The 27,980-nt window shown below is 33.5% G+C and overlaps 1 protein-coding gene across 1 annotated transcript; it reads right to left on the minus strand.

Annotated features, from left to right (window-relative positions):
• Positions 1-5,279: 5,279 nt before the first annotated feature.
• Positions 5,280-7,183, minus strand: LOC129940146 (uncharacterized). The gene is made up of 2 exons (XM_056048399.1): positions 6,904-7,183; positions 5,280-6,238 (listed from the first exon to the last, which is right to left on the minus strand). The coding sequence occupies exons 1-2, from the start codon at positions 7,005-7,007 to the stop codon at positions 5,350-5,352; spliced, it is 993 nt and encodes a 330-aa protein (XP_055904374.1). The 5' UTR covers positions 7,008-7,183; the 3' UTR covers positions 5,280-5,349.
• Between the last annotated feature and the right edge of the window lie 20,797 nt (positions 7,184-27,980).

The raw sequence follows: 27,980 nt of genomic DNA on the forward strand, positions 1-27,980 counted from the left end.
TCAGTTTGAATCGTTTATCAAAACTCCACCATAAACATCCCCTTAAACAGAAAAGACAATACAAATCAAAAAAAATCATTACAATTTTTATTTAAAATAACACCAATCAACAACAGGAAAATAAAAACTAAAAGAAAAACACTTTCACATTTTGTTTTAATTCATAATGTTAAATTTTATTTATAAGATTATTCTAGTCAATAAGTATAATAAAAATACATACATACATAAAAGTTACTGTTATTTAAGTTAATTTTATTTAAATTTTTAGAAAAAAGAAAAAAACAATTGAAGTCTTCGAGCATAAGTTTTATTTTTGGAAAATTAATAACAAACATTTATCGTATTGTATGTATTAAAAAACAAAGGAATTATAAATGAAAATAAAATGTATATCATCTCCATATAGCAAATTTGTAAATATATTTTGAATTTTATTAGATAGAGCTTCCAAATTATTATTATCAATGTAAAAACAAAAAAATATGTTTCATCCTTTGAACCTTTTGCAAAAAATCATTAAGAATAAAATCCTCCTCAAGCTAGAAAATTTTAACACAAGCATAATTGGTATTTGAGATGAAAACTACAAAACATTAGTTAAACAAATATAACAAAATTACACTGATGATTTCTAGAAAAATATATTTTATATTTTTATGAAAGCAAGATCTCGAGATTTAACAAGAAAAGAATAAGAAACAAAAACAAAAACAAACAAACATATAAACAGAGATACAACGTACAATGTAGCGCTTTCGTTTTTGCGATTTTGTTTAAAAACAAAAAAAAATAAAATATAAAATAAACTTAAAAAGAAAATAGAAACAAATTAAAACAATAGCAAAATGCAAAGAAAATTTAAATATTAAAATTAAAATTAAAAAAACAAAAATAAAAGAACGTCCTAAGCCAGCCATATAATTAATAATATTGTATTAAACAAAAAGAAAAAACAAAAACAAATAAAACAATTATTTAATTGATATATATTTATATATTTTTTTGTAAACAATAAGTGAAACAGTCTATATATATATATTATATATTTTTGATCAGTAAAATCTATAGTATCGTTATTATATACCATGTTTACATTGTTGATTTGTAAATTGCATAAAATATATGTATATGTATGTATTTCAATATATTATATTTAAAATAAGTTAGTTAAACTTTATGTGTAATCAATGTACACACAATCCGTGTATAACTTGAAAATGATAAGTACTACATTAAAGTAATTGTTTTTGTTTCTAAAATCGAAAAATATTAGTAGTTTTTTTTTAAATGTATGTTCATTATAAGAATGGGATACAATTGAACCCGCTTTAGAAGAATAGCTTAATGCAACTTAAGGCCAGTTAAGCGGGTTTTTCACTAAAATGCAGTTACATTTTTTTTTATAATAAGCGCACACTCAGAGGGATATATTACCCTTATTAAGTAGACACAGTGTGAGCACTAGAAAAGGGAGAGAGGGTTTGAAAGGAGATGTCGGTGCACATTGGTTTTGAATTCCTGAATAATGCAATAGCTGGGAAAGACAGAGTGTGGCAAGGCATTCCACATTCGCATAGTACGGTTAAAGAACGAATCTCTGTAGTTGACAGTACGACCGAAGTTGGGTTCGAGGGTATATTGATGAGCATTCCTAGAAGCGCGAGTATTACGGTTGAACTGTTAAAGGGGAGGAATGCAGCTGGCTATTTCTCTAGAGCATAAAACATTAAAATAACGGTAAAAGAGGGTGAGACAAGAAACATTTCGACGATGTTCAAGCAACGTTAATGATATCCTGATGGTAATATCACCAATTAATCTTAATGCTCTATGTTCAATACTATCCAAGAGGCTTTAGTAAGTTGCAGGAGAACCAGCCCAGATATGGAAGTTACACTCAAGCTTGGACGTACATATATAAGCCTTGTAAATAACAGCCAGATCAGAGGGGGAGAAAAACTTCTTGCATCGTCTTAGAAAACCCAAACATATAGCGCCATTTTTGGCGACATCACGTATGTGATCGTTCCACAAAAGGTGGTTGGTGATACACATACCGAGAATATCGAGATGTTCAGTTTCCTTGATGCAAACGCCATTTATGGATAATGGCAGGGGGGGTATATTTCGCTTTAACGATACAAAACAGCATTGCGTTTTCGAAGCATTAAATTCCACGCGGTTTCTTATTCCTTATTGTACAATGCTGTTTAGGTCGGAATTAAATGAGATTATCATATTTTGTCGTTGCAGTTCCACATCCGAAGAAGAGGGGTGTGAAAATGAATATGAAAAGCTAAGAGTACTATCGTCAGCGAAACAATGTATTGGATTAGATGTTGCAGGCAGTAGATCATTAATAAAAATGAGAAAGAGTGTTGGAGATAAAACAGAGCCCTGGGGCACACCAGCATTTATTTTGTGGTTTTCAGACTTGAGTACAATACAACTTGTATTGTATCTTACATTCTCCAAAGCGATGTAATTGGATTTGCTCCACTGTTCGGTGAGATGAACCATGAGATCACCAGTGGACCTATTGCTAGGAAAGTCGTATTGTTGGTCATTGAGAAGCTTTCGATATTTGAGATATTTTTTGAGCTGATAATTAATCATCTCACTGGCAGCGTTGAATTTGCGGCGAACTGCCTAGCAAAGAGATTTGCTCTCTCTAAGGAGCTAACAAATGGAGTGTCAATCACAACGAGCGTAGGAACCGAGGACGAGGAAGAATTCCTCATGTTTTTTTTTTAAATGACCAACAATTTTTACTGCCTTTGGGACATTGCAGTATTTTTTGCTGTAATTTTTGGTCATGTAAAAATTTGGTCCGTCGAATAACGGCGTTGCAGGTCTTCCTGGCTTGCTTGAACTTATTCCGGTTTTCCTCAGTTGAATTGGCTTTAAAACAACGGTAACTTACCTTCTTGACCCTAATAACCTCTTTACAGCTCACATCGAACCATGCGTTTTCCTTAGGTCTGATGCTTTTAACCCTATTCGGGATAAAAGTTCTCATTAACAGGAGAATCAAACTTGTGATCATATCAGCGCTGGAGTCAACGTCACTATCGAGGAAGCATAGTGACCAATTAAAGATCCTGAAGTAATTATTGAGACCGTCCCAGTTGGCTTTCTCGTATTGCCAAGCGGTTCTCTTAGGAGCTCTTTCTTTAACTTGAGAGTTTTTACACGAGAAATTTGCTGATACGATTCAACGGTCAGATGTGCCTAGAGGAGATAGAACACTAATAGTGTACTTACCAGGGTCAGAGGTAAGAAACAAGTCAAGAGTGTTTTCTGCTCGACCTACCACGTCCGATATTCGAGTGGGCTCGTTGACCAGCTGAGTTAGGTGGTTTAACTCATCGAAGATCTCAGCACACATTCCTTCTGATGTTAACTGGCCCGAATGTTGAAGCCATGAAGAATTGTGTACATTGAAATCGCCCGTAACAACGATTTCAGTGCGAGGATAGGACGAAACAATTCTTTGGATGGAAGCAGACAAAGCATCAAATTCACGGGAAGTTGATACTCTGTCTAGATTTGGGCTTCGATAGAGGAAGCAATAGTGAATGATTTGCTTGTTCACGAAAAATTTAAACCACATAATATTAAAAAAGAATTGGTGCAGAGACCATATTGTGGCAAAAACTGATAAGCAACATCATTCCTAATGTATATGGCGAGACCATGGTGGGAAAAGAATAATGACACCAAGTTATACCCTTGAATAAAGAATTCAGTGGGATCGGAATCCTCACCCGCTTGGGTTTCACTTAGTGCCAATACAGCTGGCCTGTTTAAAGCAGTATGGGAGTACACAGAAAGAAAATTCGCTCTAAGCCCACGAATATTGCAATAATCTACCCTGAAATTTCCAGCCATTGCAAATAAAAGAATAACAAAAACCAAAACAGACGAAGACTATAAGAAAAATATTACTGAGTTGAACCACAGAATGCTATTCGATACACGCCACTACTAGTGTTATGCCTATCAGAAATTTATTTTTATTACAAAAATGTGGTGAAGGTGAAAAATACATACAAAATAAAATTAAGAAAGGATTCCAAAAATCATTAAAACTGTTATAACTTGAAAAGAAAGCGGAAACGAATTAAACACCTCTTGAGTTTTTCTGCTTAAAAAATATCCCCAAAGGAGCATATGGTAGTAAGATTTCAGTCAAAAGCCGCCCTTGCTGCGCTACTTAACTGGAGCTGGAAAATGCCGTTTTGGTAACATAAATTCGTTGAAAGGAAAATAAAGATATAGACAGATTAAATTATGCCATTTCATTCAATCGATAAAGGATTTTAGGTCTTTGATATTCATCTCGAAAAGTTCGTCAAGATCTCGAACCGCCCAGGGCAGGTCATTTACAGAAAAAAGTGAATCACAGTTTCCCTTTCAGGTTGGCATCCGCAGTTATACGCTAGTGAGTATCGCGAGCGATGACAAACTTTGGGATAATCCTTGCAGGGCGTACTCATCAGTCCGTTCATTTCCATCAATCCCACTATGACCTGGAACCCAAACAAGAAGGGCACGAATGTTGATGTTGAGGCTGGATAGTTCATCCCTACATTGTTGTATATAGTATAGAGGAAAAGGTAGGTAAGTATTAAAACGATCTCAGAGAACTTGCCCCCGATGCCGTTCCACTCCGCTAGTAGACCTTTGCTGTTTGTAGAAAGCTCATCCACAATCGATACTTGGAGGTCCTTCTTTTCTCAACTAAAGGGGCCCGAGATCTGTTACGCTTAAATAAATAACCAACAAATTATTGAACTCGTCGATTGCCTTTTTTTTCCTCAACGTCTTTTTTAATTTTGTCAAGAAAGAAGGTGGCTCTGTTAAACTGTTTCCTGAAAACAATGCCAGATGACTTTTTATTTAATTTAATTTAATTTAATTTATTTATTTAAGAACCTACACAGTAAGGGTCCGGCCACGTAATGAGCGACGAGCGACTGAGCGACCGAGCGACGAGCCGCTGAGCGACTCAAAAAAATTAGAACACATGAAATCGTATGGAGGTGGCCACATAAACCGTAAGCGACTGAGCGAATTTTCAAGCGACAGAGCGACGTCGCTTAGCAATCAAATTTGTTTTAATTTTTCAGTCGATCGCTGAGCGACGTAAAAAAAAGATGTCTACAATAAACATTGAAAGTTTAATTTCAGCTGTCCAAAGGCGCCCAATGCTATGGCAGGACACCCACAAAGATCACAAAAATAAAAATGTCACCGATAAAGAGTGGGAAAAAGTTGGACAAATTTGTAATTGTTCTGGTAAGTTTAATTTATTTAATCTTTACAAATAGTAGTGTTTTTTGTTCAATGCCCGAATTCCCAAAAATATTGCACAAGCTCGTTTCTTGTATTCAACGCATTGCTTGAGCTTCTGTTATAACGGGACTGTTCTTCTTGGGTGGTTGCATTTGTTTGAGCTAAGTCATTAGCCATTTCTGCAGACACGTGTATATAATCAAGGTCACTGTCGCCATCGCACTCTCTCACAAAATTGTGCAGTATACAAGCACATTTAATTAAACGAACTGCAGTGCTTGGCTTCGTTTCGATGTTTTTTTGTAAAAACCGCCATTTCTTGCTTAATATGCCAAATGCACACTCAATGCATTTTCTTGCGATTGAAAGTTTTTTGTTGAAGTTTTCTGTTTGAGCATTTAAGTTTCTCCTTGGATAAGGTCTTAGTAAATAGTTTTTCAGGGGGTAAGCCTCATCTCCGATTAAAAAATTGGGAAGAACAATGTTTGATTCTGGTAATGCTTGTGGAGGTGGAACGTTAAATTTATCAGCTTCAAGTAATTTGAACAAAGTAGATCCAGAAAATGTACCACCATCACTTTGTTTTCCTCTCCCACCCACCTCGATTGTTAGAAACTTTTTGTCAGCATCAGCTACAGCTTGCAGTACAATAGAAAAATAATGCAGGTAGTTAAAATAATGAGAGCCAGAATTTGCTGGACATTGAATTTGGCAATGTCTACCATCAATACTGCCAAAACAGTTAGGAAATTTCCAGCGTCGGTAGTAATCGTTAATAACATTTCGAAGGTGGTCAGTTGTTGGTATAGGCATATATTCTTCCACAAGTTGTTCCCATATGATAACGCTAGTTTCCAAGACAATGTTACTTACTGTGCTTCTGCCCATTCGAAAAGCAAAAGCTAAATCTCGAAACGAAAGACCTGTTGCGAGAAATCTGAAAACATTGAAGATACAAAAATTGTAAATAGTATATGTACGTATAATTATATTTCAAATTTCAGGAGCCAATGTAAAACTAAAGTGGAAAAACCTAAAAGACACTTTTCGAAGGGTTCTTCGAAAAGCTCCACGTCCAGTATCGGGATCCGAAGCTCCACCAACAAAACCGAAATGGCCATTTTTTGAAATGATGGCCTTTACGAGGCAGACAATTGAACCCGATCCAACTGAGGGAAATCTTCGAGAACCAGAAAGTTATTCAATGGCTCAAAATCGTTTTTTCGCAGAAACAATATCAGATTTACTGGAAGAAGAGGATGTAACCCTTTCAAGTGTCAATATGCTTACAAACAGCACTCCTTCTACGAGCACCAGCTGCCCCCAAAACGTGCGAAAAAATAAAAATAAGAGAGCGTCAACATACAATTTGGAGTCAGAATTTCTCGAGTTAGAAAAAGAAAGACTACAAATTTTAAAGAAAGAGGTAGCAAAAAAAGAAGAGGATAGTGATGACCTTCAATTTTTCAAAAGTCTTTTGCCATTTATGGCACAATTTAACAATTTTGAAAAACTTGAGATAAGAACTGACATTCAAAATTTTATATTGGATAAACTGAAGAATACAAATAAAGATTAAAAAAATTAAAAAAAAAAACTAACCTTAAACATAAAACCAGCCGTTGTTCTGGACTAATTGCTTTCTTTTGTCTTGTTAATTTTGGTCGAACTTTTTCCAACAGCAAATCAAAAGATGGTACTGACATACGACAATATTGCCAAAAGCGATCTGGAAATCTGCGAAGATTTAGATATAAATGATGAAATTCACCATAATTTTCCCTTTCACGATTTATGGGGTGTACACCAAATCTACGGATTCTCGATCTTATTACAGATCTATAAATATGAGCGCGACTTTCAACCAGTAAGCTACGATGAACCGCACTTCACGAAGGCATTTTTCCAACTAATCGCTCAGCGACGTGTCGTTTAGAAAATGGCCACCCATCGCTCAGATTGGTCGCTCAGCGACTCGTCGCTCGGTCGCTCAGTCAAGCTTCAAAGAAAATTCTGTGATATATTATTTAATGCATGTCTTACAAACAGATGAAATATTTGACTGTTAACAGTCGAATTGTTTTTTCCTGAACACCGATTATTTTTAATATATATGATTTAAAATCATGAAAATGAAATTTTTATTTAAAATCATGAAAACGAAAATAAAAATAAACTAGCATATGTAGGTGTTCATATATGCGTTTCGCCCCGATGTAATGGTTGGGCTCATCGGAAGATGACCATTACACCTTGTCTTGACGCATATTTTCTCGAATAAATCGAGACTCCATATGATCCTGCTTCAGTATAACTCTAAACAGCGTTTACGCCACGTTGAGTTTTCGCTTATGCTTATAGTCACATTTGCTAAAAATTTCACACCCAAACAGCAAAATTGGAATTGGAGTGATTTTTTGTGTTACCCAAGCATGCGAAGGCCTCCATGTACCCTACCCAGTGTCAATCTGATATGGTTATTCCAGTTAAGGGTTTTGTTAAATGTTATACCAAGATTTTTTGCGGAGTCAACGAATTCGATACTACTTTTATTAAGATACACTTTTGGAAAACATGAAGTGTCAACCGCTTTTCTGGAAATAACCAAACATTTTGACTTGGACGGATTTAAACTGAGACCATTCGCTTGGGATCAGCATGAAATCCTGAACAGAGCTTTATTAACTTCGTGTGCCGCATTTTCCACAAGGCCCAAAGGAAAGCTTTTCCGAAGCTGAACGTACGCATCGTTGGCGTACATATCAACTGAGGAACTTAATAAAGAGAAGAATAGCGGACCAAGTATTGAGCCCAGTGGAACACCTAAACTCAGTGGAATGAAGTCTAGACTAGGAAAAAATAAATTAACTTCGAAGCTTACTACACAGAACATTGTGGCTTACCTTATCAAACGCTTTAGATAAATCAAGCAAGATAAGGAAAGCTATTTTGTCATTGTCTACCGATTGCCTAATGTCTTCTGTTACATTTATTAAAGCTGTGGTACAACTATGTTTCGGACGAAAACCGGACTGATTATCACAGAGTAATTTATTACCTTGAAGAAATCTACGTATTTGGAAACGTAAGAAAAACGATAAAATGGCAATGGCTCTGAAATCGGTTTGATTTTTGGGAACTGGTATTTTTTTTGCATGCTTCCAAGCAGAAGGAAAAACACATGTCATAAAAATGGTATTAAATAAGTGTATTATGTACTTTAAGATATGAGGTCAAATTATTTTAACAAAAGTTGGGATTATCTCATCAAAACTAGTGGAGTTAGATTGTATTGACAAAACACTTTCTAAGACATCTGCATCATCAACAGCTGTGAAGCTAAAGTAAGGCATGGAAAAAGAGTTAAAAGAAAGATACTCGGCTGATTGATCTCGGAAAAAGGTCAAAGAATCATCACAGTTAGAGTGATAAAAGTTGTATGGTGCTTCACCAGCATTTGAGGAAGAAGCCGAAACAAACGTTTTATTTAACTTATTACAATCAACATTGATGCTTTGTCAGTTTACTTGTTTGCCAACTCCAATATCTTTTATATTTTTCCATAATTTATGTTTAGCCTGCGATAATAACGTCTTTTTGCCTCGTTTGTTTTGCAGGTTACTCTATTTCTCAGTACACGATAATTGTTGTAAAGTACATCTAACCTAAATCTTTTCCATCGCTTATACGATTGATCTCGCTGGTGCAATAGATTTTTTATTTCATTAGCATGATAGTTAGTGCGTTGGACTGTCATGCAAGAGGTCTTGGGTTCGATCCCTGCCTATACCATCTAAAATTTTTTCACGGGTACTGCCTCTTGCGAGGAATTGATAAATTCTCCAAGAGTAATTCTTGTCATAAAAAGTGCTTTCTTAAATTTGCCGTTCGGATTCGGCTTAAAATTGTAGGTCCCCTCCATCCCTGACAACATTACTCGCACACAGGAATAGTTGAGAGTTGTAAGTCACTAGGCCCTGGTTCTCAACGGACTGTAAACCATGGACATGAGTAAACCGACCTAAATGACTTTGTTATGAGCGGAACATGAGTATCGAAAAGATTTTTAATGTTATTTTGTATGAAACCAACACGATCATCAACATTTGGCATAAAATAAATCCTGCACTAGTCTACTGCAAGGAGATCGTTTTTTAAATGTTCTAGATTGATATTTTTAAAATCACGGAAATTAAACAAATTCTCAGTTGTAATAGGTCCACATTGGTATGTTAATTAAATCATATCATGACGGAAAAAGCAAGGCACAGAGAGTTGATTGAAGTGAAGGACTTTGTATGGGTGGCTAACAAACAATGGGTAGCTTTGCAAACCCGATAGTTTGGCTTGGTCCGGTACTCGCTTTGCTCCCTGAGGTTTTGGGAAGCATTACAGCATCGGAAGTTCCAGTGCTATGAATACTCCCCGTACGGTCTCCTAGCCGGAGGCTAAAAGTTCATCCTCAAAGTCGGCCGATGGTTTCTTTTAGTTGGACTTATAAGTAACGTCCAAGGGAAAGGCGTCCGAATGAACGCATTATCTGTTAGTTTAACCCTCAGCCTTTCTTTCGGTATGGATTATGAAAATGCTCACACCACCACTAAAAATTAGGGACACCATATCTGTGGTCAAAATGCCTTGGTGTGGGTTAAACTACTGAAGAGTAAAGGAACTCACGTCCTGACCTTAGCTGATCTGATACGAGGATTTTTGCCAAATTTTAGGACTGTATTGTAAATACTGTCTTATTATTCATAGAGTAAAGGAACCCACGTCCTGACCTTACCTGATCTGATACGAGGATTTTTGCCAAATTTTAGGACTGTATTGTAAATACTGTCTTATAATTCATAGACATGTCACAAAGTTATAGGGCAAACGTCTTTCTGTCTTAACGGATATTTTGAGCTGCAGAATTGTCATTTTTTAAGTAAGAACAACCCTCATGAGACCCCTTTATCTCGACAAAATTAAACTTGTTGATGAAAAAGTCGTCGTCTCATTTGTCTTTAAGTCCATAGCCTGTCCCATCATTCCCTGAATAGCATATGTTATGTTTTTTGGGCAACACTCTTACGGTGATCTCAAGAAATATGCTTGAAGCTCACGCCTGGAATGAATGATTTCAATTTTATGGACTACTTTGTGTGGAGGTACATCAAATCGCTGGTTTATTAAAATATTAAATGCCATTCCTCAGGTAACAAAGCCAAAGTTATGTTCATTCCAATGAAATCAGAGTTATTATTCCTATACTATCTAAAGAGATATATTTTTCTATAGCTCTAAGTATGTATAAGCTTGAAAAGTTGTACATTTAACTTCTTTACAGAACCAAAATTTGCTCCCAGGTTTAACCAAACATCCATTTTACTAATTTTCTAATTTAATGTTTAAGTTATAGTTCCATCAAAACATGTAAGTATATTTTGTACGAAGTATTATAAACATATGGTTGTCGGCAATAGCTACAATAAGACATCTTGAGGTATAATTTATATATTTTATTCAAAAGCTTCATTTGTATCAATTTGTTCAACACGTACTACAGTAAATGTTCGAATGTTTGTTTTCTTTATACTATATAATAAAGATATTAAATTATTTTGGTGTTAGATAAAATCTGTTACCACAAACTGAACAATGCAAATGAAACTGAGAATCCGTGTATCTTCTGTGCTTTAAAAGCTAAAAAAATACCTACATAAAGTAAATAATTTATTCTGAATAATACCACAAAAAAGCCATATTATATATGTTTAAATGATGTAACTCAAAATGTGTTAATCCTTACATTCTATAAACGAGAATCCTATTCCTTGCTTTTATACTCCATGCTCCATACTAATTGTCAACATTTACATTTACTCGTCGCATTCAACAACCCTTTTGAAATCATCACCATTTCTGTGGAGAGGTACATATACTATAATGTATTTTTGCCAAAGCCAAAGGCAAATTCGTAGTCAAGCAAGTATTAATATTAGCTAAAAACATTTGCTTTAAATTTACTAAATAAAGAGCTATATACAAAGTACTCTTTAAACTAATAGGCAGGCAAAAATGTTTGCATTTATGAAAATATGATCATATTTTTATACTACATCGATTTGAATTGCAGATTTCATACAAAATTGTCTTACTTTGTAAACCTACTTTGAATTTTTCAAATAAAATTTTATTTTATTCAATAAAATTCTAGCTGAAAAATATATACTTTTCTATAATAAGTAAATACAAGGAATATTTTAAGAAACATATTATCTACAGTTTTAATCCTTCTCTAATTTTGTCATTATTCATATTCATATGCTGAGAAACTTACAACTGAAATATCAAGCAGTATCAGGCGCTTACATTGGCAATTTGATTTTTCCTTGAAAGAGTACTTCAAAGTAAAAAAAAGGTACTGGCCAGGATAAATGCAATCAGCTAGAAACTACATATCTTTAGGTTGAGACAAGGTATTTACTTTATAGATATTTCTCTGAAAAACAAAATGAAAACAAGCATAAACAAAACAATTTTTAAACACGGATTAGTTTACACCGAAGTAAGTATCTCCTTGATGATGAATGATGTTAAAATAGGATTTAGACCGTTTAATGTAAAACGAAATTGTTCGTAGAATATAACATAGAACTAACAAGGAAATTTGTTTGATAAAAGTTTTATATACATAGGCCTCTTTCACACGAGACAATTTCGTCCGTACGGTTAAACGGTTTTTATCCGTGAGCCATTAATAGTAAACTTAAAAAATTAACTAAAGCTTTCACACTGGACGGAGATGGGTTTTTTTCCGTACGGGCGATTTAAATCAGCCGTCTCAACGACTGAAATATACGGCGACCGTGCCTTCCGTCGCCGTCTTATCAGTGGTGTACGTGACTACGCGAACGCATTCACAAAATATGATTTTTATTTCTCTGCCATCTGTTTTTGTGGTCACTTGTACTAAAGAAAAATATCAAAAATAAAACCAAACGTACTCGATTCACGGGGAAAATACGTTATGTGTAAGAACAAAGTCCGTACGGAAAAAAAATCGTACGGATTTTAACCGTACGGACGAAATCGTCTCGTGTGAAAGAGGTGTTATAAGTAGGAGACATTTCACTTATTATTGGACTGTTGAATTTTAAATTCGAAATAGCTTTAGGGTTAATTGATGACTACAAGTGAGAATCCCGGGACGAAACGCCAATATACCAATTTTTAATGCAATTTAGTTCGCAAGGCTATTTTGTTGAATTCAATTTTAAGTACATGACTTATAATATTACAATAGAAACAAAATGTGAACATATGTATGTATATTGTATGTATGTATATACAGTAAATAAACTTTTCAATTTAGGTGTGTCATCTAAGTTTGTTAAAGCAGTGGAAAAACTTTACAATCAAACGACAGCTAGCGTTCATAATAATCCAAATAAATCGAGGACTACGTCAAGGATGCAATTTCAGCCCATTGTTATTTGCGTTACTTCTTGATGACTTGGTTGATTGACTTCCTTGTGGAGTGGAGTTTGAAAACTTAAAAATAAAAGTAATTATGTATGCTGATGACATTGTCATTTTGGCTAGTCTCCAGCTTCACTGCAGCTTATGATCAATAGGCTATTTGATTATTGTAAAAAATGGGGACTGGAAGTAAATTCTGCAACATTAAATAATGGTATTTCAAAATGGTTCAGTACGGACTGCAAGAGGAGAAAACTGGAGATATGATGGAGTAGTATTGGAAGTAGTCAAGGATTATGTTTATTTGGGATTGACTGTCACGTTTAATTTGAACATGGACAAACGCCTAAAAGCCAAGGCCGATTCTGCTATAACGGCTATTTGCTCGAACTGGAAGAAAATTTTCAATAATAACAACATATCAACAAACGCCAAATATAAAGTTTTTAACACAACTATAAAAGCAGTTCTGTTTTATGAAGCACAGAGCTGGGGTGTATGGAAATATCAAATTGTTGAAAATTTGCTTCGATTCTTCATGAGAAAAGTGTTTCCCCTTCCCTCTAAGTACATGTATCATTTGGAAGCAGAGCTTTCGACACTCTTTGTATCACATTGAAGCTAAGCGCAGACTATTTGATACAGGTGATTTATATGGACAGAAACCGATTGACAAATATTATGTTGAGAAGTGTCATGCGTCGAAAAACTGGATTATACAAGGATTGGATTGATCTTGCTGAAAATTGTGGTATTATTCTGAATGGATGTACTGGTCTCCAGATGAAAAAAACACTGTACGAGGTTATCCAATCGATGGATGAAAATGAAAGGAGAACATTCATAGAAAAGCGTGAACATCTGCGGAAAGGGACATTTTTTCGAGACTTAATTGTAATCTTAATCTAAATGATGAGATAATTACTTTAAGATAGATTTTTCAAGAAAAAGTATTGGAACTATTTTTAAAGTAATAGGTGAACTTTTTAACCTAAACACAATGATTGGTTAATAATCCAAATATATACCAGAAGATATATAGAAGAAGAATCATTGATGAAAATTTGTAAACTACCTTTTTTCCGTATTTTTATGTCTACTAAATGTCATGTTTTTCCTTGGATTTTGTAAATAAACTTAAAGTAAGAAAATTTTCATTTATCAGTAAAAGTTTTAAAATTAAAATAATTTTGTTTCCACTTAACAAAAAGTCACAACTACTCTCCTTTTTATTGTTTGATTGAATTAAAAGTAGATTATGCTACAAGTGAATAAGTACCAATTACTCTAAAAACTAAAACATTGTATGGTTTTAAATTCATTTTAAATTGAATATTAAATTAAATAACGACATTTCTGTCATGCCTTATTATTTATTCCTTAAACCAAAAAATGTATGTAACAAGAATCTTAAACTTATTAAATACAAATATCTATCTATCTATCTATACAGTTAATTTAACAACAATTTAAATAAATATAATAACATTTTTTTTTTGGTTGCATATCACATCTCTTGCAAACACAACTAAATAATACTGACGATGACGTCTTGAACGAAACAAACATGTCAACTCATTGATTTATGTTGGTATTACTGAATTTGTCGAATTCAGCTTCCAAATCACGTATCTTGTGAATTTTCTCTGTGGTAACGATTATTATTTGTACACCAATCTTAAGCCCATTCTACATCAGACTTTAACAGTTTACAATTAGGCATAGATTTGATAGAACGAAATAATCATTAAAAAATATAAGAACACGATTTGGACTTATATGGCTACCTTGGGGAACGTCAGAATAATTAAAAATAATTTTTAAATGTTTTGAACCAATAGTTACAGACTGTTTGATTTGATTTGATCCATTTAAGCAAAACCGAATGAATTCCAAAGATTTCAAGTTTTTGAAGAAGAACATAACGATAAATTTTACTAAAGGATAGAAAATATCCTTATTTGTATATGTTTGAATTTTAATTGAGTTTTCTCAAAGATTCAAAAAAAATTTGTCTTCTTGTTCTGGGAACAGGGCAACCGAAATAAAAGACCGTTTTATTTTAATTAAAAACACTTTTATTCAAGCGTCAGATCCTTTACCGTTGGTCGGGGGAAATCATCGGCTATACGTTGATAAACTTGTGAAAAAACTAAACTAGAAAGAGATCTGGAGATCCCTTTTATATTATTAATATGCTAACGCAGCAAACCTTTGTTTGACTGCGGATGATGCAATGATTCAATATTGTCAAATACTTTTGATATTCATTTGATGCTCTTGCACAAGGCTGAAGGCCAAGAAGTGCTGATATGCAATTTATGTTTATTATCGTTGCATCATCTTTGAAGAATTATTACAAAGTGTTAAATTGAATTTGAAGTCAAGATTTTGCGTGGGCTTATCATTTTCTTAGAACATTTTATTCGTTACGACAAAGCAAGTATTCATGTAAGCAAATAATGTTTGAATTTTTACTTTTCAGCAATTTGTGCAATTTATTTTTCAATTTCTTGAAATGCGAGTCAAATTAAACCGATTTATGAACTTGCATATTTTTCTTTAAAGAAACAAAAAAACAAGACATATTTAAACAATTACATTCTTAAATATTTTCATTCCAGTTTAGTTCCGAAAAGTACGAGTTAACAGCTCAGCAGTTGGCTTGGCAAATTATAGTTCACTGACTTCATAACGTTTCAAAATTCAAAAATTTAAGTTCAATTGCGAGAGATTAAGGGTGATATTTTTGAGGTTAGGATTTTCATGCATTAGTATTTGACAGATCACGCGGGATTTCAGACATGGTGTCAAAGAGAAAGATGCTCAGTATGCTTTGACATTTCATCATGAATAGACTTACTAACGAGCAACGCTTGCAAATCGAAATCATTGAATTTTATTACCAAAATCAGTGTTTGGTTCGAAATGTGTTTCGCGCTTTACGTCCGATTTATGGTCTACATAATCGACCAAGTGAGCAAACAATTAATGCGATTGTGACCAAGTTTCGCACTCAGTTTACTTTATTGGACATTAAACCAACCACACGAATGCTTACAGTGCGTACAGAAGAGAATATTGCGTCTGTTTCTGAGAGTGTTGCTGAAGACCGTGAAATGTCGATTCGTCGCCGTTCGCAGCAATTGGGTTTGTGTTATTCGACCACATGGAAGATTTTACGCAAAGATCTTGGTGTAAAACCGCATAAAATACAGCTCGTGCAAGAACTGAAGCCGAACGATCTGCCACAACGTCGAGTTTTCAGTGAATGGACCCTAGAAAAGTTGGCAGAAAATCCGCTTTTTTATCGACAAATTTTGTTCAGCGATGAGGCTCATTTCTGGTTGAATGGCTACGTAAATAAGCAAAATTGCCGCATTTGGAGTGAAGAGCAACCAGAAGCCGTTCAAGAACTGCCCATGCATCCCGAAAAATGCACTGTTTGGTGTGGTTTGTACGCTGGTGGAATCATTGGACCGTATTTTTTCAAAGATGCTGTTGGACGCAACGTTACGGTGAATGGCGATCGCTATCGCTCAATGCTAACAAACTTTTTGTTGTCAAAAATGGAAGAACTGAACTTTGTTGACATGTGGTTTCAACAAGATGGCGTTACATGCCACACAGCTCGCGATTCTATGGCCATTTTGAGGGAAAACTTCGGAGAACAATTCATCTCAAGGAATGGACCGGTAAGTTGGCCACCAAGATCATGCGATTTGACGCCTTTAGACTATTTTTTGTGGGGCTACGTCAAGTCTAAAGTCTACACAAATAAGCCAGCAACTATTCCAGCTTTGGAAGACAACATTTCCGAAGAAATTTGGGCTATTCCGGCCGAAATGCTCGAAAAAGTTGCCCATAATTGGACTTTCAGAATGGACCACCTAAGACGCAGCCGCAGTCAACATTTAAATGAAATTATCTTCAAAAAGTAAATGTCGTGGACCAATCTAACGTTTCAAATAAAGAATCGATGAGACTTTGCAAATTGTATGCGTTTTTTTTTTTTTAAAAGTTCTCAAGCTCTTAAAAAATCACCGTTTACAATATGATGTCAAAAGGTCTTGTAGAAGATTTGACATATGAATCAATATCACTATTTAAAAACTAAGATCAAGTAAACGATTGCTTGAATTTTGTAGGCAATTACTTAATTTCAAATCTGAAGATAACAAATGATTAATAAACAAGATTCCTCTTTCACTTAATTAAATTAAATTGAATGAAACATACATAAAAGTTATCATCTTCAAAATAATGCAATTTATGAAGCCAAGCCGCATATAGAACAATAACATCAAATAGAGACTGGCTTACAGCAGTAAAACAGGTGTTACTTTTTGCTCTCACCTTTTAGTATGGTGATAGTAAATTCGAAAACATAAACAGCATTATCATTAGAACGCTTCACATAAGTTACACAATTTGTATACACGAAACCAGTATTCAATAGTTAGTTAGCAAATTGGCCTTTCACTACAAAATGTACGCAGAACGCAAATGGAAATGGTTCTTTCATCAGAAAAAAAATAACGTCTTTATAATGCAAAGGAGGATCCTGATGATGATGACGATGGTGGCGACGATGACGACGACGCTATTTAAGGCTTTACAGTTTTCAATTAGTATTTTGGTGGCAGTAGATGGGAACGATGTACAGAGGAACACACATGGGAGTTGCTTGAATAATACCCCTATCCGCATCAGCGTCCTTATTCAACAGTATGTGCTCTTATGTACATTGCCTAGTATCGTCTTTTTGTCATTTTAGTTTCTAGACAAATTATCAAGTTCATGTAGCACAAGGAATTTCCCAGTCACATTATCAATTTTATTCCATCAACCATCGCACGCCCAGAGCACGGAGCCCATCATCAGACCTCTCCGACTCAGGAAGGAACATGGTTTGGGCGTTTGGGGTAACATCTGTCTAAGACTGCTTCATTCTTTTGTCATCAACTCTCGGATCCAACATCAGTTGTGGGAGGAGGGGCGTTGCGGCTCACTTAATGGGGTGCACGTATTCAGAGACACAAGCGGTACAGATAAGATTGTTTACTACAGGAATTAAAATCTCGAAATGACATTTTCACCAACCGAAACTGAACTACTATTCCACAGCAGAAGCCTCACAACTCAAATTCACCAGCCAGCATATCGAGTATGAGTTAGTGCTTAAAGATGAGCAGTTGTTTTGTTCTGCTTCTGCCTGCCTCTCCCGCTTACGCCTTGCAAATATAAATATATCACTTTGTTGGTTTTGAATATAATGTTGACATAGATGCGGGTTGCTTTTATACACAACAACAAAAAAAAGATACTTTTCACTTATTTCATATCAAGTGTTACTATTTTTTTTTATTTCAAGACATGAATTGTGTGTGAATGATACGAAGATAATCTGGGGAAATAGATAAAAGAAAGACAGTTTAATATTCAGTGGAATTTCAATGTTGTGATATTTAAGTTGTCTTAAGGTGAACTTTTTAATTTATATTTAGAAGTTAATTATACGAGTTGATGGCTACTGAAACAACCAGACTCTTACCGGGATTTCTAGTAGAGGTTCCAAGGGATGAAGATTTTTATGAAGCGTTGGATGAAAGCCAGTAAGTATATAGATACATCCGAAGTGAAACATCGTTCTTATTATTTATGTTGTAAAATTATTTCAAAATACAACGTCTGAGAATTCAATAATACTCCTTCATCTTCAAGAGCTTGGTGATCCGATAAACAGCAATGTAACATTCCATTTTTCCTTTTGTTTTGGGTGTTCCTTTCAGTGCTTTAAAACTTTAAATAATAATACAAGACAACCAAATTGTTGGAAAGCTTTGTTTACTATTATAATCAATGGCGGATCCATTGGGAGATTATTTTGTTTGCTTTTTCGTATGAGTTCCCTTCAATTCAAAACTAATCGTTTTGCGTTAATGGATATGGCCCCCATTATATTTTGAACTATTTATGTTTTGTGTATAAAAACAACATTTGTATTTTACTTCCTTAAACTTTGTTGCTTAAAGTATACTTTTGACTGAAGATTGGACCATGATCATAATATGAATCGCATATTTAGCCCTATTCCAAAAAACAGCACAAATTCATCAACTTTTGACCAATGGACGATCCAGGGGGGGGGTCATATGAGCCATAAAGCTTATACAGTTAAGTTGTATAACTAAAGATTTCATCTAAAGATTTGTCAGTAATTTAACGACATTCAACAAAAAGTGGTTTGCTTTGAAGTGATTTTTACTTGCGGCATAAAGGAACTATATGGCAAGTTAATAAGTAATCAATTTCGAAGTAGAGCTTTTAATCAAATATGACATTATGACGGTAGAGAAGTCGAAAAAAGTGTGTACCTCGATTCCTTCAGTCTGTCTGTCTTTCCTGGCCCCCTACAGTCCAAACAGTGTTGATTGATATTAAGATTTTCAGCTGATTAGTGTAAGGAGTTTTTATCATTTTTTTAATACGAAAAATAACAGCTCTCCGTCCTCACACAAATTTTTTGGTTCAAACATGTGATTTTTCTCAATTTTTCTCTAAATTTTGTGTTCTTAATTTGGACTCTTTCTACAAGAAAAACAGATTTTCGTATTGCTCCAGAATGGTACCCCTCAAAAACCCTTTATTTAGTTTTTAAGTTTCTAAGAACTAATGGACCGATTTCAAAATTCTTCTCTTTCTGTGCAAGCTCTTGTCAATGATCAAATTAATGATGATTTTTTATGATCAAAAATGTATTTTTTTTTATTTATAATAAAATACTAATTTTGTTTACAAAACTCGATATCTCAGAAAGGGGACAACATTTTTTTACGAAATGTAAATGTAAAATGTTCATATATTTATAAGCTCTTTATTTAGTGCTTATACCAAAAATATTTTTAAGACAAAATTTAAAATGATTTTCGAAAAAAAATAGGTTAATCTAGATTTTTTGACAAATAAAATGGAATTTAAATTTTTAAGAAAAACTTATTTTGGAGGTACATTTTTAAATCTTAAAATATAGGCAATATTTTTGAACAGGCTTTTTGGAAGAATTTATCAAGTTCTTGCGACCCAGTCGTGCATTTCATTTCCTTCAAAATTGGGTTTCCGTTGAATACAAAAGATCTTAAAAAATTAAATAAATCTACTTTTGAAGTGAATTTGCTTTGGATGCTCAGAACTGAGATTGAAACATGAATTTCAATGGGCGTTTTTCTTTTTTAGTTCAGAGCAGAGCTCGAACTGTCAAAAAAATAATTGTGTTTCTTTTTGAGCTCTGAGCGTTCAGAGCTTCAAATTCGTGTTTCTTTTTTAGTTCAGAGCGCGCTCTGTGAGCTCAGAATAAAATAACAGAGTAAACGGAGTAAAATGCTGAGCACAAACAATTTGATATCTGAAAGCCGGGAAATAAAAAAAAATCATCATCAAAACAATAAAAATGGCAGAAGAGGCTGGTTGCTCTGGTGTAGAAGGTAAAATAATTTTGGAAAAACTAATTGCATATAACATTTTTATGAATCAAATTTATTTCAGGTGTCAAATGGACCAACGGTATGACTGTTTTTCTGATTAATTTGATTAAGGAGAATTTTGAACGCCTTCAAACTAACATAAAAAAAACTATATACCAAAAAATGACAGTTTAGTGCTCAAGTTGTTTCATAATTAAATCAGAGAGCTCTGAACATACTCTGCTCAGAACTCTACTCTACTCTACTCTGTTCGCTCAGAGTATGCTCAGAGCTCAGCTCTGAACTAAAAAAGAAAAACGCCCAATAATACAAATGTCCCAAAAAATCAAGTGAATCTTTTGTTAAACTAATGTCTATGTAAAAAACATAATAAACGTTTAATATCTATTGATATAAAAGCTGTACTTTGTGAGTACTACTTAACTCTTCTTCCCAGCTTATTTGTTTACTTAACTTACTTTGTTTTAATTTAATTTTTTTAGAGAAATTATGTGCTTAAATGCAACTATTTCCTAAAATTCAAGAACCAAACCTTTTTGTCTTAACAATTTTTAAGTTTTGTTAACGACTTTATAAGATCCAAATACGAGTAAGCAGAGTGATAACGATAGTAATAAGAGACTCCTGGAAATTGAGTTCGAAAAAACTACGTCAAAAAAAAGCCTGACATTTTTACATTCCAGATCCTCTCTCATTTTATGGATTTTTAAATTTTTGCACCCGTTCTTCGCATAAATAGAAATGAAAACAAGAAAAGTTTTTTTTTGTTTTTGGAAAAACGTGCGCGAAATGCACCAGAAATCCTCTAAGACATTGTATTTTAGCTCTTAAATGTAACATATTTAGACAACTGTTCGAATCTTGGAATGCTTTCATATGAGTCATCCAAATTAAATATTTAGACCATAACTTGCTGGACAACAGTATTCTAAATAATTTGATAACTAAATTTGTCATTTTAGCAATTATTAAATTTTGTTACCATCCTTTACAAAACATTAAAGAACATTTTTAAGCGGTGAGTAAAAACTCATCTAAGTGTGTGACCCCCCCCCCCCCCTGATGAAAAATCTGGGTCCGCCCTTGATTATAATCTGGTAAATAACTTCAAGGCTAAGTAACTACCTGATTTAGATCAGTCCAATTCTTCACCACTTGCACCTATAACAATACTGCCAGCATGTAGACGCCAGCAAACAGTCAATTATAATGGATGCAATGGTGATTTGTTAATTACTCGAGAATTGTTTTGCTCCAAATACAACAATTTTGCTTATTGCTATTTACAGTTGTGTTCATAAAAATAGCAGTGCTTTCAAAAAAAAAAACAGTTTTTACTAACTAAATCGTAAGTGAATTTTATTAGTTATTAATAGTTTGTGGAATAATCATTATTTGTAATGGACGCTATGCATCAACCAAAATCCAACACATCTGCCCTGGTAAAGAGGTGGCATGTGTTTCTCAGAACTGTCCACAAATCCTCAACATTTGTTTGGTCTAGCCTTATGGACATCTTTTTTAATACCCCTTACGTTTTTAATGGCATTAAGGTCAGGAGATTGAGAAGGTATCTTGCAAACAGCTGGTTTTCTCTTTTTGAAACCATTTTATTTAGCCGTTTTGAGGTGTAAATATCTTGTTGGAGCACCAATATTACGCCTCCGCATATCAGAATTGAGATTTTTGACACACTCTGCAGCAGTTACAATACCCTTGATTGAGTAAATTAGACCAACTCAATAATATTAGAATTTTGATTTGCACCTAATACACCTGTTCTTACATTTATCGTGACATTACTCTGTTTTGAGATGTGATTAGGCCCCCTCGGCTATTTATGAACACAAAAAGTACTTTTTAACTTCTCAAAGGAAGTTATTTTTATGGTTCTGATTTTTCTAATTGAAAATTTTGGCATTTCTCGACGTTTCAAGGTCCCTAGAGTCGAAATAAAAGATTTTTAGAAAGATGTCTGTGCGTGCGTGTGTACGTATGTTTGCGACGTTTTTTTCGTCTTCCATAGCTCAAGAACCAGAAAAGATATCGACTTCAATAAGTTATTAATCCAAAAAACTGAGAAAAAAAATTGCCACCTCGAAAATTGTACGAATACAAAATCATTTTATCTCCAAAGCAGTTCTGTGCAATGAAAAAAAACGTTTTTAACATCTGGTAAGATTTTGAGAAAAATCGAATTGACAGTTTTTTTATAAAAACTAAAAAATACATTACTCACAGTTGGTAAAAATTGATTTTCGACTCAAATATCTTTTCAAAAATTTGAGATATTGGCTTTAAACTACTGTTATCTTTAAAAAACTATTGTTGTCAACATTCAGTAAAACTTTGAGAAAAATCTAATTGACAGCATTTTTTACAAAAAATAAAAAACTTAACAAAACAACCATATTAAAGTTGGTAAAAATGTACTTTCTAATCAAATAACTTTTCAAAAATTAGAAATATTGTCTTCAAACATTTTTTATTTCGCAGAAAATATTGTTCTCGATATGCAGTAGTTTTTTTTTATAAAAATCCAACAGTCCGTTTTTTCACAAAAAAAAAACAAGAAATAGTACGCAAATTTGGTAAAAATTGATGTTCGATTCTTAATATCTCTCAAATTAATTTCATTCATCCAATTTGTAAAAATTTAAGAAATGCTACAAAAATTGGTAAAAATTTGTTTTCGACTAAAAATCTATTTAACAAAACTAGATTTTCAAACTAAGCTAATTTTGTACATGAAAAATAATGTTGGTGATTTTAAAATTTTGTAAGAATAATTCAACTAACAACTTTTTAAACCCAACACAAAAAACTACAACCTTTTAAGCAAGCCAAATAGACAGACGGGATAAGAAGTTATCAGTATGGGTCGCATCCCAGCCCCTTTTTGAAAAATGCATGAGTACTGCTAACAAGAAATTCGAAATGAGTTTCGTCAATAAGCACAATTCTTCGAAAAAAAATCCACGAAGCGTTTTTTTTAAATTAAACGATTTATGATAAATTGCAAAACCTTAAATAGAACAGAAAGTTTAGCGCACTTTGAAATTTTTAACCTGCAAACTTTAGAAACTTCTCATGTAGTTTAATAAAATACCCTGCAACATTTCGTTCTTATACTTAAAATTCCAGCTTGACATTTTTTTAATCATTAGTTAATAAAAATACAAAATGGTATTGAAAAGAAATGTTTTGTTTTTATTCTTTTAATTAGATAAGATGAAATATCAAGGTAAGGTTAAAGAACTCATTTGCAAGCAAATAAAAACAAAAACATACACATGTTTTTCTTGTCGGTTTCAGGTCGTTGAGAGGTTCATTCAAATAATCAAGAACACAAGAAAAATTGCAATTATTTTTAAATGAAGACTCTCATTTTTTTTTCAAACACATCTCCGATTCATATTTATAAATCTGAAAACACCAAATTCTACATTTTGAACATCAATGTCAACCTTCGAACACCAAAGTGTTCAATTTAAATAAGAGCACTAAATTAGTTCGAAAAACCATGCGTTACAGCATCATTCTGTTTGTGGTATTTCCCGCCTTATGGACTTCTCTGATTCCATGTACTGGTATAACAGGGTTTACTGTGGGGTATGAAACATCACAATTTAAACCAGGAACTTATCATCATACGGGTATAAGTTTTGGGCTTTAAAATTGTTATGATAGAGTTTAAGGCCAATGAATTTCTCTAGAACCGATCTAAGAGAACAAACATTTACCCCACTTATACGGACACTGTCTAATAGGAAAGCACGCCACGCGACTAGGCGTATTCTTAAATTACTTTTGCAGAAGCTGTTTGGACGAAGAAGAGGAGGAAACAGTTCTTCATCTTCTCTGTACATGTCCTGCTCTGGCTCGAAAACGCAAGAATTACCTAGGAGACTTCTTCTTTAACAATCTAAACGATCTAAATCATATCAGCATAATCAGCTTCTAACGTTTCGTAAGGGACTCAAACTGGTTCTATTGAGCTTAGAAGGAAGCCTGAAGATTCATATGGTATGACAATGGGCCATTAAACTAGCCTAAGTGTTTCCGTTTCCATCTTGGACTGCCACTTGAACCTTACCTAACCTAACCTACCTCACTTATAAGGTTTTCACGAAAAAAGTATTTCAGCCGGAAAAACTTAATTTTGATTTTCCTATTTTACTTTTCATCCCAAAATTCCTATTTATACGAGGGACTTCCGATTTCGCTCGAAAGTTAACAATTTTCAAGACTAACATTTTTGGAGGCTGTTCGGATTCTTAATTTTTGATTCGAAGTGAAATTTTGAAACGAATAAACTTAGAGCAAATAATTGTTATTCTTTTATAAGTATTTTCAAGTGTGTATTTTTTCCTTCCTTACAATCTTGTTTAGACTTTCTGAAAAAGAAGTAATACTAACCCAAACCCTTTTTTATGTATAACCGCTATATTCCTTTTGAATCCTAAAACAAATATTACTTAACAATAAAACTGACCCAAAACGTTTTTTGTTTTCAGAAAATTGAAAAGTCTAAGCCTTGAGGAACTGATGCCATTTCAAGATGATCCTTGGTGGCAAAACGTCCGTCGGACATTCTTCTTCTCATTTTGGATAACTTTGATATTGACATTTACAAGCGCTTGTGTACTTTCTGTTGTAAGGCATGGATCTTGTGAGGCAATGAAAAATGAAACGAACAAATTATCAACAATGATGGATTCAATTATAACACTTTCAACCTTAATACCTACGAGTACAAGTTCAGTGTAGTTCTCCAAGAGATTACAATTATACATATTGTAGAAAAATAAAAGAAAAAACTTATTTTTAATCTTTAATTCAATGTAATCATTTTTCGCTATGCATCCGCATCTTATTTGCATTGCATGGAGTTTTCGAAGAAATCTGCCATAATTTGAACAAATATTGCATCATCAAAAGAATTATCAATCTTTCAAAAGACAATACTGAGATTACAATTGGAAATTATCTTCGAATGTACTTGGCGATATTTACTTGACCAACAATTAAATTGATACTGTAGGTAATATAGTAATATTTATGGTTCATGAAGGATAAATAAAAATAAAATGTGGTTCTTGCATAAATGTAAATACAATTTGTATAATTTTTGTATGTAGGTTGTCATAATAAATCAATTTTATTGTTTCAAAATGGTTTTAGAAAATAGTTAAATACACTTGTTCGATATGTAATCCATTCAATAGTTTTCATTTATTTTATTTTTATGATCGAAAAATTGAAAGGCTGGTTGACATTGTTAAAAAAAGGACGAACGGTTTTGTTATGCGAACTTTTTGGTGCATATTCAAAGGTTATGTTAAAAAATTGGTCAAATTTAGTTTTTTAAAGAAATTATTGATATGTTTTGATTTTCATCAAAAGAAACAATTTTCTGCTAAAATGTTTAACACAACCTTTCTTGATTCTATATAACTTGTTCTTAATCGAGAAACAAGCGTCACTACTTACTAACCTGACATCATTAAGGCGTGATTGGTTTTTAAAGCATAAGACACTTCAAGTGTTCGGCCGTGCCAAAGTTGTGAACAGCTTTGATAAACTGTTAACGGCTGCCTCATAACATATTTTAGCTTCCTTTGTATTTTAAAACGTTTGATTAATGATTTATAAAATAATAGCTAACAACATAATCTCATAATACAGTGGATAATCCGGAGGATGCCTCAGGTGTAGAAACCTGAGGTTGAATTCTTCCATATACAGTCCCTGGCCATATTATTAGACGCACTTAAGATTTTATGCAAAATCTTGATTTCCAGCTATTTTCATCCAGTTCTTTGAATATTTAAATGCATTTTAATTATTTTGTAATCAGAATATAAGCTACTTCCTAGAAATAAAGCAACTGATTCAAATTGATATTTTCAGTTTTGTTGTTGTTATTTTTGTAATTTTGTTCAATATTTTGTTGAACCTCCTTTTGCTTTAATAAGAGCCTTAGCTCTTCGCGGCATACTGTCAATACATAATTTGACTGTTTCCTGCATTTGTGGGTGGTGATTCCACACGTGAATTACTCTTTCAATAAGTGACCGCTTCTTTAGCTAATAGCTACCTCCCTCTTCATTAGCTCCCACACTTTTTAATATAATATGGCCAGGGACTGTAGATACTATTTAGATATGTCTTCTAAATAAATAAATTAGGTGGCGCAACAGTCCATGAAGAACCAGGGCCTAGTGACTTACAACTCTCACCCATTCCGAGTAATGTTGTCAGAAATGGAAGGGACCTACAGTTTATATGCCGAATCCAAACGGCTAATTTGAGAAAGCACTTTTTCATGACAAGAATTACACTTGGATGATTTATCAATCCCTCGCAATAGGCAGTACCAGTGAAAAAAGTTAGGTGGCACAGGCTGGGATTGAACGCAAGACCCGTTGCATGACAGACCAACGTACTAAACATCACGCTACGGGTAATGCATGTACAAATCAAAAAATTTGTAAATTTTCCCAAGAAGGAGGACAACTCCAAGGTGAAATAAGTTGTAGCTCTGCAAACCCAGCAAATATCGACATACCTCAAGTAAACTACAGTATATCACCATCTGCGTCTAAACTGAGAGTTTATTTCCAAAATGCTGGAGGTATAAGAACTAAATCTCATCAATTATTTACTTCATCATCACTTCATGAGTTTGACGTCATCGTTATTGTGGAGACTTGGCTGAATCCACATTTTTTCTCAAATGAATTCTTTGATAATTATTATCAAGTATACCGGAAAGACCGACCTACCTCAACAGGAATGGACCGAGATGGAGGTGTGTTGATTGCTGTAAATTTGAAGTTCAACAGTAAGCAATGTAAATTGTTAAATGATTCTGATGATATCGAGCAAATCTGTGTGTGTGTCAGCTCTAAAGGTCTTAGTTCTAAGGATTTTTATTTTATCGCAAGCTATATAAGACCACGTAGTACAATAGATTTATATTCTGTTCATATTATTAATATAAATTCTTTAATTAGTGAATTGACAACTGATCAGTATCCTTGCGTACTAGGCGATTTCAATCTTGGTGAAATCGACTGGTGCTTCATAGAAAATGAATTCACATTAGTTCCGTTCAATACATCCAAAGAAATTGAAAGTTTAGTTGTCGATTCATTATCTTCACTTAATTTATTTCAAATTAATCATATAACAAACTATCTAGGCAGAATACTTGATCTCGTTTTTATTAATAATGATTTAAAATATTGTATAGAGACTGTTCAATGTCCATTATTAAATAACTCGGTTCACCATATTGCTTTTGAGTTAAATTTTGAATTTTATGAATTTGCACTTCTTTCACCTACTGAAGACAGAAATTTCAACTTTGTGAATGCCGATTTCATTGCATTGAATAGTTTTTATAGTGCATTTGATTGGGAAAATATTTTTCAAAATGGTTCCCTCAAGGACATGTACACAATTTTCAAAAGTATTCTTTTTGAAGGCTTAGAACTTTTTGTCCCAATTTCAAAGAAAAAAACATCATTAAAACTGCCATGGCATAGCAAAAGACTAAAAAATCTGGAAAATGTAAAAAATAAAGCCTTCAAGCGTTTCAAATTGACGGGGCAAAATTTTGATAGATTTCGTTTCCTTCAATTTAGAAGAGAATTTGATTTTTTAAATCGTTTTTTATATAAACAATACATAAATTCTACTGAATCAAATATAAGAAAAAAT

Source organism: Eupeodes corollae, chromosome 1, assembly GCF_945859685.1.
Source record: "Eupeodes corollae chromosome 1, idEupCoro1.1, whole genome shotgun sequence".
NCBI classification, from domain to species: Eukaryota; Metazoa; Arthropoda; class Insecta; order Diptera; family Syrphidae; genus Eupeodes; species Eupeodes corollae.